Here is a 14,596-nt window from a genome sequence, read left to right as displayed (position 1 = left end):
ATAAACATCTCATCTCCCCCTTCCTTCTACTTTCCCTCTGCCCAGCAGTAACTGTCATCTAATAACGTACTTATTTATCTTGTTTATTATCTGTCTTCCCCACCAAAATAAAAATTCCAGGAAGGCAGGGACTTGGGTGTCATTTAACAGCACTTGGCATATAGTAACAGTTCAATAAATCCCTGAGGGAACAAACAATAAGAATAACTAGACAGCACTAATAAGCTCATAGGATATCTCAAAGAGATCAGTGTATTCCGTACAACGTGAAACTTACTAAAGTCTGTAGAGGACCTACCTGCAAGGTCAGCACCACCCAGGAAAGTGTCCAAGTGCCACCTGAGGCTACTCACCTGTACAGAATGACTGCCGGCTCGGTGACAGGGACCAGGTTGCATTCCCAACTTGGGTGAAGATGTCCACCATGTATACCGATCCAGGTATTAACTCAGTGATGGTGGCATCGGTAACACCCATGTCCGTGATGAGTTCTCTTGCATGGCTGGAACTTCCATCCTTCTTAATAAAAAGGTGGTAGGTGTACATATCGGAATCTCTATCAAAGTTCTGCCAAATTAAGGTTGCTGCTGTGGTGTTGGTGCTTATTTCAACATTGGATACAATGCTGGGCCCTTCATTTCAACAACAACAACAAAAAAAAAAGGCATGGATTAGCCCTGAATTCCAAGACTATTTTATTTACTTCCTCTAAAAAAACAGGCTGACCCCTTTGGGACTGATTAAATAAAGCTAACATTTGCTGACTCAAACAACAGAAGTCTTCTTCCCAAAAAGACCTTCAGAAAATAATCATACAGATTAAATCTCAGAAAAAAAATCCTTTTTTACTGCTTTTAATTATCTGAAATATATTTTCCAAATATAATTTCCTATCTGTTTTGGAAGTCTGATTAAGGAAAGAGAAAAATATACTAAAAAGATAACACACACTACCATGTCTACCATATAAGTTAGATCAAACATGAGCAAGACACCTGAAGTACCTGGGTGGCTCAGTGGGTTAAGCCTCTGCCTTTGGTTGAGGTTATGATCTCAGGGTCCTGGGATCAAGGCCCGCATTGGGCTCTCTGCTCAGCAGGGAGCCTGCTTCCTCACCCCCGCCCCTCTCTGCCTGCCTCTCTGCCTACTTGTGATCTCCCTCTCTGTGTCAAATAAATAAATTAAATCCTTTAAAAAAATAAATAAATTTTTAAAAAGACACCTCCCTTACTGCTCCTCATGTGAGCAGTATCTTCTAATGGAAGCATGACAAGGTGACCCTCCTCTAGCCTGTACTCCCAAGGAATGAATGAAACACTTATGTCATCCATGCTTATCAGATCACTTTCTGCTTCTAAAAACAATCCCAGGTTCACATGGCTCAGTAGCAACACTGAGAACAGCAGAATCTCTGCTGTTGTCTGATGTTTTCCACTTAAGCAGCTTCCTACTCTAGCGGGAACCCGGAAACACAGTGGTCCCTTCCCCACTGTTTAGCCAACGCTTCCGACCCACCCTCCAGGAGAGAGTCGGGGAGAATAGTCCTTGACCAGGCATCCTAAGAGACTTACTTGTGTACTGTGCAGTGAAGTCAGAATTCCCCACGATGTGGTCCACTTCTGGAAAGATCGTGATGTTATATAAGGTGCCTGGAACCAAGTCCTTGAGAGTGATCGCTTTGTGAGAGCTGTATGTCCTGTTAGAGCCGTACTTGGACTGTATGTCCAGGTTGTAGGTATAGTCAGAAACATTATCTGTATTCTGCCACTCCAACTCCATTTCGGTTGTGGTAACATTGAGCACACGGATGTCAAAGACCACACTGGGGTCTGGTTGGAAGAAAGGAAGAGAAGAAGTCTGTCAAGGACCATTATAATGCCCACCTTGATTTCAAAATGTCAAGAGAACTGTTCTTTTGCCATCAAAGCCTCAAATGAGTTCACAATAGATAAATTCCAAAACAAGGGGGAAACACACACACTCATTTCTTTCAGGAATTTTGGCTCTTCCATAGCACAGATAAATGTGCCAATTCATCTGCCAGTTCTCTGGTCTTTGCTTTTGCCCTAAAAATGCTCCCCCCTTCAGGGGTCTTCTGGAGTGGAAATCAAGTTCGGTTTCCTGATCTGAGTGCTGATCACCAGATGGGTTCAGTGTGTGAAAATTCATCAAACCACGCACTTAGGCTGTGTGTGTTTTTCAGGATGTATCCTGTATCTTGATAAATAGGCTTTTGTTTTTTAATCATTTCCTCAAAAGAAAACATCTTCCTGTAAGAGAACAGCTGAAATGCAGAGTTGACATTCGCTAGGTTGGGGGGAATTTGAGGACGGGGTGAAGGGAAAACACATACACACAGTCCAGCCTCGGAGCTGGGCTCAGAAGAGAAGTGTCCCTCGGGACCCCGCTCTGCCCACCTCGCCTCTACACACCAAACCAGATATAATATGAATGCACAGAAAAAGGCCCAGAAATAAGGACATAAGAAGAGCGTCTCTTCTGCCCTTGCTTTCAGCACACTTCTCTCTTCACCTGGGAACCGAGGTCACCTCTAATGAGAGGAACTGAGTGGCAGAAGGGACAGAAGAGAGAAAGAAATATTTTCACTGTAAAACATTTTGTGGGGGGGTTATCATTATTTTGTATCACCTGCATGCACTCCCTTCCAAAAAAAATTTTTTTTTTAGATTTTATTTATTTATTTGAGAGAGAGTAAGAGCAAGAGCACAAGCAGGAGGAGCAGCAGAGGGAGAGGGAGAAGCAGGCCTGACGAGTGAGCAGAGAGCCTGCCGTGGGGCTTGATCCCAGGATACCGGGACCATGACCTGAGCTGAAGGCAGGCACTTAACTGACGGAGCCATCCAGGCACCCCCCCAAAATTTATTTTTATGAGTGTGTTCTCCTTAAAGGGAGGTAGCTTTGAGAGGCTTCCTTCCCTACCACCAAATCCCCGATGTCAAAGGGATGACACGGAGACCATAAAAGAAAACCATTATCTATAAAGATAGAAGAATCTATAAATAATCTAAATATCCCATAAAAAGAGAAGGGCTTTATAAACTGTGGCCTGGCTACCAAATGAAACATTCTACAGCCACTAAAAACATGAAGACCATTAAAAAAAAAAAAAAAGTTCACCTACAAAATACAATGATTTATATAATAATCACATGTAAACAAAACGTGTGACCGTGGACACAGATGTGAAAACAACGCAGCTGTGTTAGAAGAGTGGAGTTATTCTTTTTTTTTTTTTTTTTAAGATTTTATTTATTTGGGGCGCCTGGGTGGCTCAGTGGGTTAAGCCTCTGCCTTCGGCTCAGGTCATGATCTCAGGGTCCTGGGATCGAGTCCCACGTCGGGCTCTCTGCTCAGCAGGGAGCCTGCTTCCTCCTATCTCTCTCTGCCTGCCTCTCTGCCTACTTGTGATCTCTCTCTCTGTCAAATAAATAAATAAAATCTTTTAAAAAAAAAAGATTTTATTTATTTATTTGACAGAGAGAGAGATCACAAGTAGGCAGAGAGGCAGGCAGAAACAGAGGAGGAAGCAGGCTCCCTGCTGAGCAGAGAGCCCAATGCAGGCAGGGCTCGATCCCAGGACCCTGAGATCATGACCTGAGCCGAAGGCAGCGGCTTAACCCACTGAGCCACCCAGGCGCCCCGAGTGGAGTTATTCTCAATTCCTTTCCTTTTGATGGTGGTAAAATACACATGATATTTATTATTTTAACCATTTGTAAATATACAACTCAGTGGCATTAAACACACTCACAGTGTTGTGTCACCAGCATCACCACTATACCCAGAACATTCCATCACCACCAGCACACACGCTGTTCCCATTAAACAGCAATTCTTCTCTCCTGGTAACTTCTAATCTAGTTTCCTCTCTATGAACTTGCCTATTCCAAGAACCTCTTGGAAATGGAAACATATAATATTTGTCCTTCTGTGTCTGGCTTCTTTCATGTAGCATAATGTTCCAGAGGTTTTTCTACATTGTAGCAGGTACCAGGATTTCATCCTTTTTATGGATGAATAATATTCTATTGTGTGGATATACCATATTTTGTCTATCCACTGCCCTGCTGATGGATACGTGGTTGCTTCTCCCTCTTAGCTATTGTGAATCATGCTACTACAAACCCCGGTGTCCAGGTAACTCAGTCCCATATGGTCATATATGATTGGAATTGCTAGATCATATGGTATTTGTTTCCCTTCTCCAAATTGCCTATAATGCCATTATACTGATTTTAATAATAAGTTGTTCAATAATAGAATGGCAATCCCCTAAGAGACTAACGCCTTGTTAGAACTCTTCTTGATTTCCATTCATGAGACTCAATGACAGGCTACAGTACAGGACATGCCTTCTCCTCAACCAGCAGTCCTAAATGGCTTTGCAGCTGCACCGTATCAAAGTGTTAGTCCGCACTCTTCACTAAAACCTCACTCTTCAAAGCCAGACAGAGGCGAGCACCCTACCTTGTCGCTCTGGGCCAGTTATCAAGCTCACAGAACTCCCATTCCCTACATTGGAAAATAGGTTAACAGTACCTACTTCATGAAGTTGTGATAAAAAATTTTAAATAAAGGATGAGAGCCCAGCACTCTGCAGACCCCCAATATGTTTAACTATTGTTCCATTAAGTTCTGGTTCTTGGCAAGTCAAGCAATATCCAGGGTCCCCCACCATAGTGATCCTCATCACTAGCAACATCCTCAAAAGAAGAAAAGAAATATATGTAGACATTAAGACCCCATCTCAACAGTTTAATCTAAAATTCAGAGTTGAAAAGGAATTACTACCTTTCATCTGAGGAATGTACGGTAGCAGTTCCTTATTTTGGAAACAGATCTTCCAAGTAATTAGCAATGTCTTAACCCAACCAACAGAGTTGAAGAAACCCACACAAGGAAAGTCTCAAAAGCCCAACTGATTTCATGTGTAGCTAAGGGAATTAGTCTCATTTCCTTATTCTTCCCCTCTCCATAAAAGTTTTCAATTCTCCTACAATCAAAGATCAAAGAATAGTGTGTTTTTCAAACTTCCCAAAAAAAAAAAACATTTCAAATTTTAAAAACAACAGAAATGAGCATTAAGTTGTTTTCATGAGATACTTCCATCGATATCATTTAGCCTTAAAGAACAATGTTGTTCATGAAAGACTGTAAATAATCTGCTTGTCCAACGAAAGAGGAATACTTAAGTAATTTACAATATATCCAGATCAGTGGTTCTCAGACTTTTCAATCTCAGGACCCTTTACCTTCTTAAGAGAATTTTTTAAAAGAGAATTTTTATTTATATAGGCTATATTTATATTTACAGTATTAGAAATTTTTAAAATGAGGGAATTTTTAAAACATAATACACAAGCCTAAATTTCATTAGCCACCAGAGTGATGATGTCATCCCTTGTCATATAGCATCTGGAAAACTCCAATGTACACTCATTATGAGAGAATAAAAGTAAAAGAGCCAAATATCACCTTAGCAGCATTATGATAATAACAATATCTTGTCAACCTCTTGAAAAAACCTGGGGAACTCTCAGGGATCCCTGGATCACACTTTGAATACCAATGATCTATCCCAGGGATCAACCAAGCTTTTCTTTAAGGGCCACAGAACAAATATTTTAAGCTTTATGGGTCAGATATTTTCTGATGCAACTACTCGTTTCTAGCACAAAAGAAGTCATAGACAATATGTAAATATATAAGCATGGTTGTGTTCCAATAAAACTTTATTTATAAAAACAGGCAGTGGGCCAGATTTGGCCCATAGGCCATTATTATCTGTTAACGTTTTATTTAGACAATGGAATGCCAGGCAGGTATTAAAACTATCCTGTAGAAATATTTATATTGAAAGGGAAAAATATCCATAATAAGCTGATAAGTGGAAAAAGGCAGATTATAAAACCATGTAAATAGGATGACTTCAATATTTGTAAAAGAAAAAATATGCTATACACAAACACACACCTGTATATATCTTAAAATTGTAAAATCGTAAAAGTTATCAGTGATTATTTCATACACCAAAAAATACACCAAAAATTACCAGTGATTATTTCTGGTTGATAGTTTACTATGTGATTTTCTTCTTTTTGCTTGTGTATTTTATACAATGAATATGCATTACTATCATTATACATTTTTTAAAGATTCTTCTTAGATGAAAAGAAAAGCAATATTTGGAAAACTTGGATGTTACAAATTACACTGATTTCCTTTAAGGAACTGTTCTACAGAAAACATAGTCTATTTGCTTACCAGTGCTATTGCAGACTCTCTGGGGATCCCCTTCAGTCTCATTTGGTCCTATCGGAAATATGTCAAAAACATACATAGTTCCAGGGGATAAGCCACCAATGACAATACTTTGGTGAGTGGTGGTGTTCTCCTGAGATTCTCCAGTTCCATTCTTTGTGGTAATTATCTTAAAGAAATCCGAGTCATTGCTGCTCCAAGCTAAGCCAATTGCCGTCGTGCTAACACTCGTCACTCGAAAGTCAGAAACCGGACCAGGGGCTGAGGGAAGAAAGTAAACAACTAGATTAAGAACCTATTTCTCCAGAAGACAAGAGTGACTGAACGTCACAAAAATATTTCTACTGAGATTAAATTGCACACTTGGGACACCTGACCTGTCTTTTTCTCTTCTTTGTATTACCATCTACAACACAAGCCCCTCAGAAACTGGTATTTCTGGCCACTGAGAAAACACTTGATTACAAGAACACAGAAACTGCTTTTGGGTTGTACGAAGTCATTCACCGGAAATAAATGAACCTCTGCTTAGGGACATGCAGCAGATGCTGCTGTTGACTGCTAAAACCAATTCCCTACCCTGCTTTTTCCCTTAGTCATACAGCCCTAGATTTTTAGCCCTGTACATCGCCATCAGAAATAAAGACTACATTTCCCAGCCTCCCTTGCTGCTAGATGAGCCATGTGGCTAAGTTTTTGCCAATGGGATGTGAGTGGAAATACTGTCTGACTTCTAGGACGGTATCATGAAAGCCTGGAGCGGTATCTTCTGCTCCTCCCCCTCCTTATAGCTGGAATGTAGACGCAATGGCTAGAGCTCAAGCTGCTTAGCTCTAGAACCAACACTGGCTGCTGATCCCAGACTACAGCTCAGAACATACATTCCTGGAGCTGCTGTGACAAAGCGGACCCTTAGGGTGGGAATCATTCGTGGGTCCCAGCCTAAAGCCAGCTCCCCAGCTGTTATGACTTGAATTGTGTGTCTCCCTCAAAATTCCTGTGTTGAAGTCCCAACCCTCTGTACCTCAGAATGTGAGGTACATTTGGAGAAAGGGTCTTGAACAAGGTAATTAAAGTAAAATGAGGTCATCAGCTGGAGTCCTTATAAGAAGAGGAGATTAGGACACAGATATGCATGGACCAAAAGACAACCATGTGAAGACACAAGGAGAAGCAGCCATCTATAAGTCAAGGAGAGTGGCCTCAGAGAAAATCCCCCATGCATCACCTTGTTCTCAGTCTTCTTACCTCCAGAACTGTGAAAAATAAATTTCTCTTGTTGAAGCTCCCCTGTCTTTGGTATTTGGTCATGGCAGCCCTAGAAAAATAATATACCAACCCTCCCAATAATTCTATTAGCCCTCATTTCCCAGGATTAAATTCCTTTCGGCTTAAAAAAGGCTCATAGCTTGTGTTTCCTGCAGTGGAGCCCTGGCTAGCACTCCACCATCCCCTCCTGCTGGGCACTGGGCTTCTTTTATGATGACCAAGAAATAGACTTTTATTTTGTTTAAGCCATGCAAACTCGGGGAGTTTTTTATTACTCACAGCTAAACATAATCCTAACTAATAAAGGGATTAAACAGTAAAAAATGTAAAAGATGGAGAAGTGAAAGCAAATTCCCATTTACCCCAAAAAGCCAGTCCAGAAGACACTTGTAAAAATGCCCAAGGTGTGGGGGTGCCTGTACGGTTCAGCCAGTTAAGAGTCGATAAATCCGACTCTTGATTTTGACTCGGGTCTTGATCTCAGGGCTGTGGGTTTGAACCCCACCTTGGACTCCACACTGGGCATAGAGCCTACTTAAGATCCTTTCTCTCCTTCTCCCTCTGCTCCTCCCTTCCGCTCTCCCCTAACCTCACCCCCTCTCTAAAAAAGAACAAAAAAACCCTCCTAAGATATGCTTCCTAGGAAACAACAGACACCCGAGTGAAGCACTCTGTGAAACAAGCCCTGGATCCAGAGCCAGGCACGGGTTTTTGCTCTGCACTTGCTACCTAACTCTGTGGCCTTGGGCAAATCATTCAGCTGTGCTGGGCTGCAGCTTTCTCATCTCTAACACTGGGATCCTAAAGCCCTGGACATGGTACAATACTGATCCTATTGTACTATATACTGCTGGTACACCATTATTGTTTTCTTTTAAATATTGGACCTCCTTCAGAACAGAAAACTTTTTATTTGCTGTTTATCATCTTATCTTTAAGGCAGAGTTAAGTAAAAAAGGATGAGCTATATCTGTACCCTGCTTCACAATAATGTCAGTACCTGGAAGACAAAGGGACGTGAGTATGCAGGTTCTTTTTGTCTCCGTGCATCCATGTGACTCCACCGCTCTAGAATAGTCATGACAAGCCCAGCTGGAATCTAATCCCACCTCTGCCACTTACCAGGTGTGATACCTGCCTACAGCATCTCTCCCAGCCGTGGCTTCCTTGTCCGTAAAATAAGGCTAATGCCAACCATGTCAAAGATTTGTGAACGTCCCCTGAGAGCTCAAGGAATGCTCAGCACATGGGGAGGGTCCGTCAATAGTCGCCAGTACTACAGTGCACATCCTGAAGGAGGTAAGAGTCCCCGTGGACTCCCACACTGAGCCCTGCTCTCCTTGAGGGCAGGAAAACAGATAGCAGGCAGGCAAGAAAGTTTAGCAAAGCAATGAGTGAACTCACGGGTGTACACTTGGAGGAAACCCGACACGCCTTCAGAACCGTTTTGAAGGAAAGGGCGCACGGTGATGTTGTACAAGGTACTTGACTTGAGTGACGGGATGTTGACCCAAGTCTCATTGGTGTTGAGGTTAAAGGAATCCATCGCCCCAGCAACCTGGATCTCATAGGTATAGATAGAGGACGCCTCATCATCGTTGATTTTCCAGGTCAGGGTCATGTTGGTCGCACTGATGTTCACAACTTCAATGTCAAAAACTTGACTGGCCACTGTGAAGACACAAGAGAAGTTAACAGTAACCAGAATGGCCAAGCCAGAGAGAGAAACCCCCATCGGGGCATGCCAGCTAATGTAAGAAGGGCTTGCAGCGACTGTGCCTTCCTCTCCCTCACCAGGTACCCACAGCCACAACACAACGTCTGCAGGGGCCCCAGCAAATGTCAGGCGTCATCATCATCATCAATGAAAAACAACATGGCCAACTGCAACAGCACAGTCTGTCTTCATTTCTTCTTGGGAGTTTACTCTTAGAGCTAAGACAGCCCCTCAAACAAGAACACGGACTCTACTCAGGCCTGCGCCCGTGCCGGGCTGACCCAGAAACCCCCTCAAGCAGCTATCCCTCCAGAACTCTACAGGATAGGTTAAAGATCACACGCTTCAGCAGGAGGCGGGCCCAGGTTCCAAGGTTAGTTCTCCATTAACAGTCGGATGGATCTTGGGAAAATCACTTGAGCTCAGTTTCCTCATCTGTCAAAGTGGGATAACACTCCTAACCTCAAGAAGAGATAACACAGAGCTCACCCCACACTCGCAATCCATCCTCCATCCTTCTACGGCCTGCTCTGTGTCCCGGGAGGCTGCCTCCTACACCCTGCATCCCTGGGATTGGGGGGGGGCGGGGAGGCCCTGCCTGACGGCCTGGGATCGGGTTCCACCTGCCAACCTGGTAAGAGATGACTTCCTACCATGACTAGTCTCAGGGGTCTTGGCAATGTTCTGATGATTTCCTGAACTCCATCCCACCTAACTAGTCACTTGAAAAATGCCTGGTATCATACATGTATATATGTGCGTACTTATACGTACGTATGTATGTGTCTACATATATACATACACACACACATACCACATAGAGAGGGTGAAGGTTACTATAATTCTTATTTATCAAGTGCTAGTACAGTTTGACACAAACCATGTGTGTATTCATATGACCGAGAGCCTAAAGCACAATCACTATCACTTTAATTCTGCTCAAACTACTTTAAAAGCAGGGAACCCAAGACCCACACTCATCCACAAAACTCCTTTCAGCAAATCAGGCGAAAGGTCATTGGGTGGATCCAGCTCTGGGGTACAGTGCTTGGCAAGGGGCCCATTCACCCTCTTGCACAAGCATCTTGCGTGTCGGACAGCTCCACCACTGTCAAAGGCACCCCAAGAGGGTCCATTCCTCCCCCTCCTCCGACCTGACTCCGACTCCAGACACCAAGCCCTCCCACCTGCCGACCTGCTGGGTCCCTGAGGGTCCCTGGAAGCCAAGCCATCTTTCCTACAGGTATATCCTCCCCTCTCCACCCACACAGTAGCATCCCCACTAGAAGAAAGGAGGGCACGAGTGGACCCTCCTTCAAGGCAGATGCCAGGAAAAGCAAGAATTCTTTACAGACACCACCCGTCGTAGGCATCCTGCCAGGAACAAGGCCTGTGCAAGGAACATGGCCAGGACAGCCACTGCCCCTGAGTACTCTGCAAGCATGTCTCTGAAAGACACACCCAACTCTTAAGCTCCTGATCACATCTCTCTAGGAAGGAAATCAACCCCTGCGGAATTACCGGGGCCTCGAACCGTCACCGGCTCCCTGTGCCTCTCTCTACCTCCATACCTCCGTATCAGCGACCTGCACCTTCACGCACGATGTTGCCTCAACGGACATGACTTCCTCCCTCTCTCTGTTTATCCAAATGCTATTCTCTCTTCAAAGCAAGTTCAGATCCTGCCTGCGGCAGAGGCCTTCCCTTGGGATGTGATGTGAGAATCGTGCTCCACCTTCCGACGTCCAGAGCCCTCAGTGGGCAGCTGCCGTGGGCAGCGGCCACGTGTTGCCTCTGCAGCACCCAGTGCCCTCTTCCCAACAGCACCCCACCCCCCTTGATGGGAGGAAGTGCCTGTTGGCCATGTAAAAGCTGGGGGACAGCGCTCCCTTCCCCAACACAGCCACCCAGAAAGCAGGAATGGGATACCCTCTCCATCGTGGGACTTTGCTCCTGGTACAGTGTGATCCAGCGTTCCCGAGTTTCCTGGATCCTAGTCTTATCTTTTGCCCTGTGTCCCCCAGCCCCCACTCCATCCCTCCATCCTATGGGTCTCTGGCAGCCTTTGAGAACAGGTATATTTTTGGATCAGGTAACCAGAGTTAGTTCACGTCGCCTCGGCCTGGTCCCCTAGGGTGACGCTTCTTGCAGCATTGATTCCCGGGCCCACATGCCTCTCGGTGCACGTGCATCTCCCTCAACTCCCCGTCTATACCCAAATGCCGTCAGGGAGGAACCGCGCGTTTCTTTGCTCCCCCATCAGCACCAAACCAAAACACCCCCAAACACTGGTGAGTGTGCAGAGCAGAAGCACCACTGAACTCTAGGTAGGACGTCACGACGAGCTTCAGCAGGGAGGTCAGTAGGCATTCCAAGGCTGGGCCAGAAAAATAAAAAACTTGTTTTCTCATCCGACGGAGAAAATCTTTAGCCAACAATGACAACACGAACACCTATTAATAAGAGAAAACTAGGACACGACTTTGTCCCCCAGGTTCGTGTGCAAAGGCACAAAAGAAAGACACGAGGTGGCACCTGGCGTCTGCACATAGTAGCAGCTCCTGACACGCTTTCCTGAGCTGGAAGAAGGAGGCGTCTTGGCTGCAGAGGGAAGAGGAAACTCACTGAAACTGCTCTGTCCAAAACCTCTTCCAGAAAACACCCTCTGACAACCAAACTGCTGGTGAGGCAAGAGAGAACTGCAAACCAGAATCCCAGAGGACAAAACTTGGGGCCAGAACACTCTGGCTGAAGACATTCCACAACATTCAACGTACCCGTCCTGAAAGTTACGTTTTGGGGTTGCCCTTCTCCACCCCCGGCTGCTTGAGGATACACGGTGGCCTTGTACTGCGTGTTGGGCTTCAGCCCGAAGAGCCACACTTCTGTGTTTCTGGTCAGAGGATGGTGAGAAGACGGGTCTGTGGAACTGAGGGTGTACCCATACACCAGGGCAGTGGGCGTCCTGGGCGGCGGGAGGGCGCCCTCTGTGTTGCTGGCATCTGTTTCAAACACAAAAGTCAAATACACTCACTGCCACAGAAGCCCATCCCTGTCCCCCTGCAGCACCCCCCCCTACCAGAGGACACCTCAAACTCTGCCCTTCCTTCCCTTGAGAGAGAGACATCCTCCTACAAAGGCCCCAATATCAGGCAGGCATTTTATTTTCTACTTTTATCCCAGGGACCACCAGACAACTGTGCTTCTCCTTCCAACTTGACTGTTTGCCCCTTTTCTCAGGAAATCGTCTCCCACCCAGCTCCAAACATGGTCCTCCAGGGACAGCCACGGGACTCAAACCCAGAGAGTCAGAGCCCACTCTAGAAATATCTCCTCTTCTGATAGGGGGTGACATGGGGTACCTGTGGGGAACCATGTCTCCCAGAGCTGTGTGACGGGAGCCACTCTGAGAACGAGGTTGCTAAAGAAGGAAACAGGAAGCGGAACTGGGAGTCCCCTCGTCTCTTTCCTCAAGGCCTTGCTGCCCACCGTGGGAAAACAGACACAAGCCAGTAAGTTGCTCTTCCAGCTCAAGCTACTTGAAGTCTGGCTCCTGTCACTTGCAGTCAAGAATCCTAACACCCACTGTGCAGTCCTGTTTCCTTAGGTGTAAAACGGGGATTAAGTATGTGTTCTCAATCCACAGGGTCACTTCTGAAAACGCTTAAAATCTGCAAATGGCTACACCACTGGCAATGCAGACGATGTCTGCTAGACTTGCCTGCTAAGCATCCCTGTCCTCAATGGGCATGGCAAGTTCCTCTGATGGCCCTGCTCACGTAAACACATCTGTTGTTCATTCGGTGGAAAGCTAAAAGAGCTCGTGGAGCCGGCTCTTCTCCGGGATGCCAGACTCAAAAACTTTCAACCCCCATTACCATTCCGAGCCCCAGCGATCTGACCTATAAAATAAGAACATCTCTCTACCTTCTTCATATAAATGAAGGGTCAAACTAAAATGTGGAGGAAAGCCCTCAATAAATTCTAAAACTCTATAGAAATGTAAGAACGACACTTCTTAGCAGTCATGGAAAATCAAATCCAGAAAGGCAGATGAGAAGCACACACTTTGGTAACTCACCTAAGCCACTGCCTGTGACCGAGGGCTTTCTCTGTTCATTTGGTTCTGCAAGTGTCAGGGTGACATTGTGTGGAATCCCTGGTTTCAAGCCCGAGATATTGGCCACTAAGTCTTGAGTCAACTCCTTAGGACTTCCAACATCTTCAAGGAGCAGCCGGTAGGTGGAAGTACCATTGCCAGTCTCCCAGGTAAGAGCAGCCTTTGTCACCCCCACGATGGAATACTGAAGACCAGAGACTGGACTGGGCTCTATTTGAAAAACACACAGTGGACATTGATGGAACAATGGGCAGTCACCTTTCATTAGGAATGACTGGAGCCACTGAGGTTCTCACTAACAATACTTTCTTGATATCAGGGTCCAGGGCAAATCCGTCATTTCACAGAAGGAAAAAGTAGATATAGCATGACGGGGAATGAAGGATACACCCACAGCCCAGGATTTTTAGGATCTGTAGTATTCCCCTCCACAGTTCACTTCAACAGCGGTGTGACACTCTGAAATTGTCCTCAAAATTGACAAACAGCAGCATTTAATCATATTTGTTTAGGGCATGGGGACAAGGCAGGAAACAAAGTGATTGTTTACTATTTCTAAAGGTCCCAATTCAAGATAACAACAAAAATAATGCCATCTCAGAGCACCTAGACGTTTCAACTAAGGAGCTCATTCCTGTGTTCCAACCCAAAGGTGCTTTGGAAGATTTCCGATCCATCGCCCCACTGTTCTGTCCGTCACCTGATTTGGCTTGCTGTAACATAAACCAGCCATTTCGGTCAACGTGACATCCACTCCCTTCATTCTGGAAATGGCAAGGTAGACACACTGAGAGGAGGAGTGACTGGCTCAGGGGCACACATCACGGGTGGAATCGGGGAAATCAGAACCCAAGGCTCCGGCGCTGAGCCCATGAGGTCCGCGGAGTGCTGCGGGTACAGCAAACCCTGCCTGAGGTCTGCCGGGGCGGCACCGGAGGCCACGGTGGGCTCTGAAGTGAGCTAATCCGCTGTGATTCTACCCTTCACGCCAAACATTTTGAGCTCAAAGATTCCTAAATGGGGTCACTCCTGTGTCCTTTTTCTTTTGAAAAGAAATGGAACAGCCATCAAGTAGCCAGAGGAAGGACTCTGGGTAAGGGGTCCCAGCTTTTGCGCACTATTGTGCTCTGGGCCCGGGCTCCCTCCGTGCCCGCCACTTCCTGCTCAATAACCAAGCCCTCAGATGATACCTCGGTATTACAATGCCT

General features: G+C 45.5%; 1 protein-coding gene across 1 annotated transcript in view; it reads right to left on the bottom strand.

Annotated features, from left to right (window-relative positions):
- The window catches only part of PTPRJ (protein tyrosine phosphatase receptor type J), a 162,542-nt gene that overhangs the window by 33,303 nt on the left and 114,643 nt on the right, over positions 1-14,596 (bottom strand). Inside the window, exons 4-9 of the mRNA XM_082747992.1 lie at positions 13,350-13,598; positions 12,046-12,270; positions 8,956-9,222; positions 6,286-6,543; positions 1,572-1,829; positions 354-632 (exon numbers count right to left, since the gene is read on the bottom strand). Coding sequence (XP_082604118.1) covers positions 354-632; positions 1,572-1,829; positions 6,286-6,543; positions 8,956-9,222; positions 12,046-12,270; positions 13,350-13,598 — 1,536 coding nt within the window. The remainder of the gene's footprint in view (positions 1-353; positions 633-1,571; positions 1,830-6,285; positions 6,544-8,955; positions 9,223-12,045; positions 12,271-13,349; positions 13,599-14,596) is intronic.

The sequence above is a fragment of the Mustela nivalis genome, assembly GCF_964662115.1.
Source record: "Mustela nivalis genome assembly, chromosome: 9".
Classification (NCBI taxonomy): domain Eukaryota; kingdom Metazoa; phylum Chordata; class Mammalia; order Carnivora; family Mustelidae; genus Mustela; species Mustela nivalis.
Note: the sequence above shows the minus strand (reverse complement) of the source record. Positions and strands in the feature narration are given on the sequence as shown.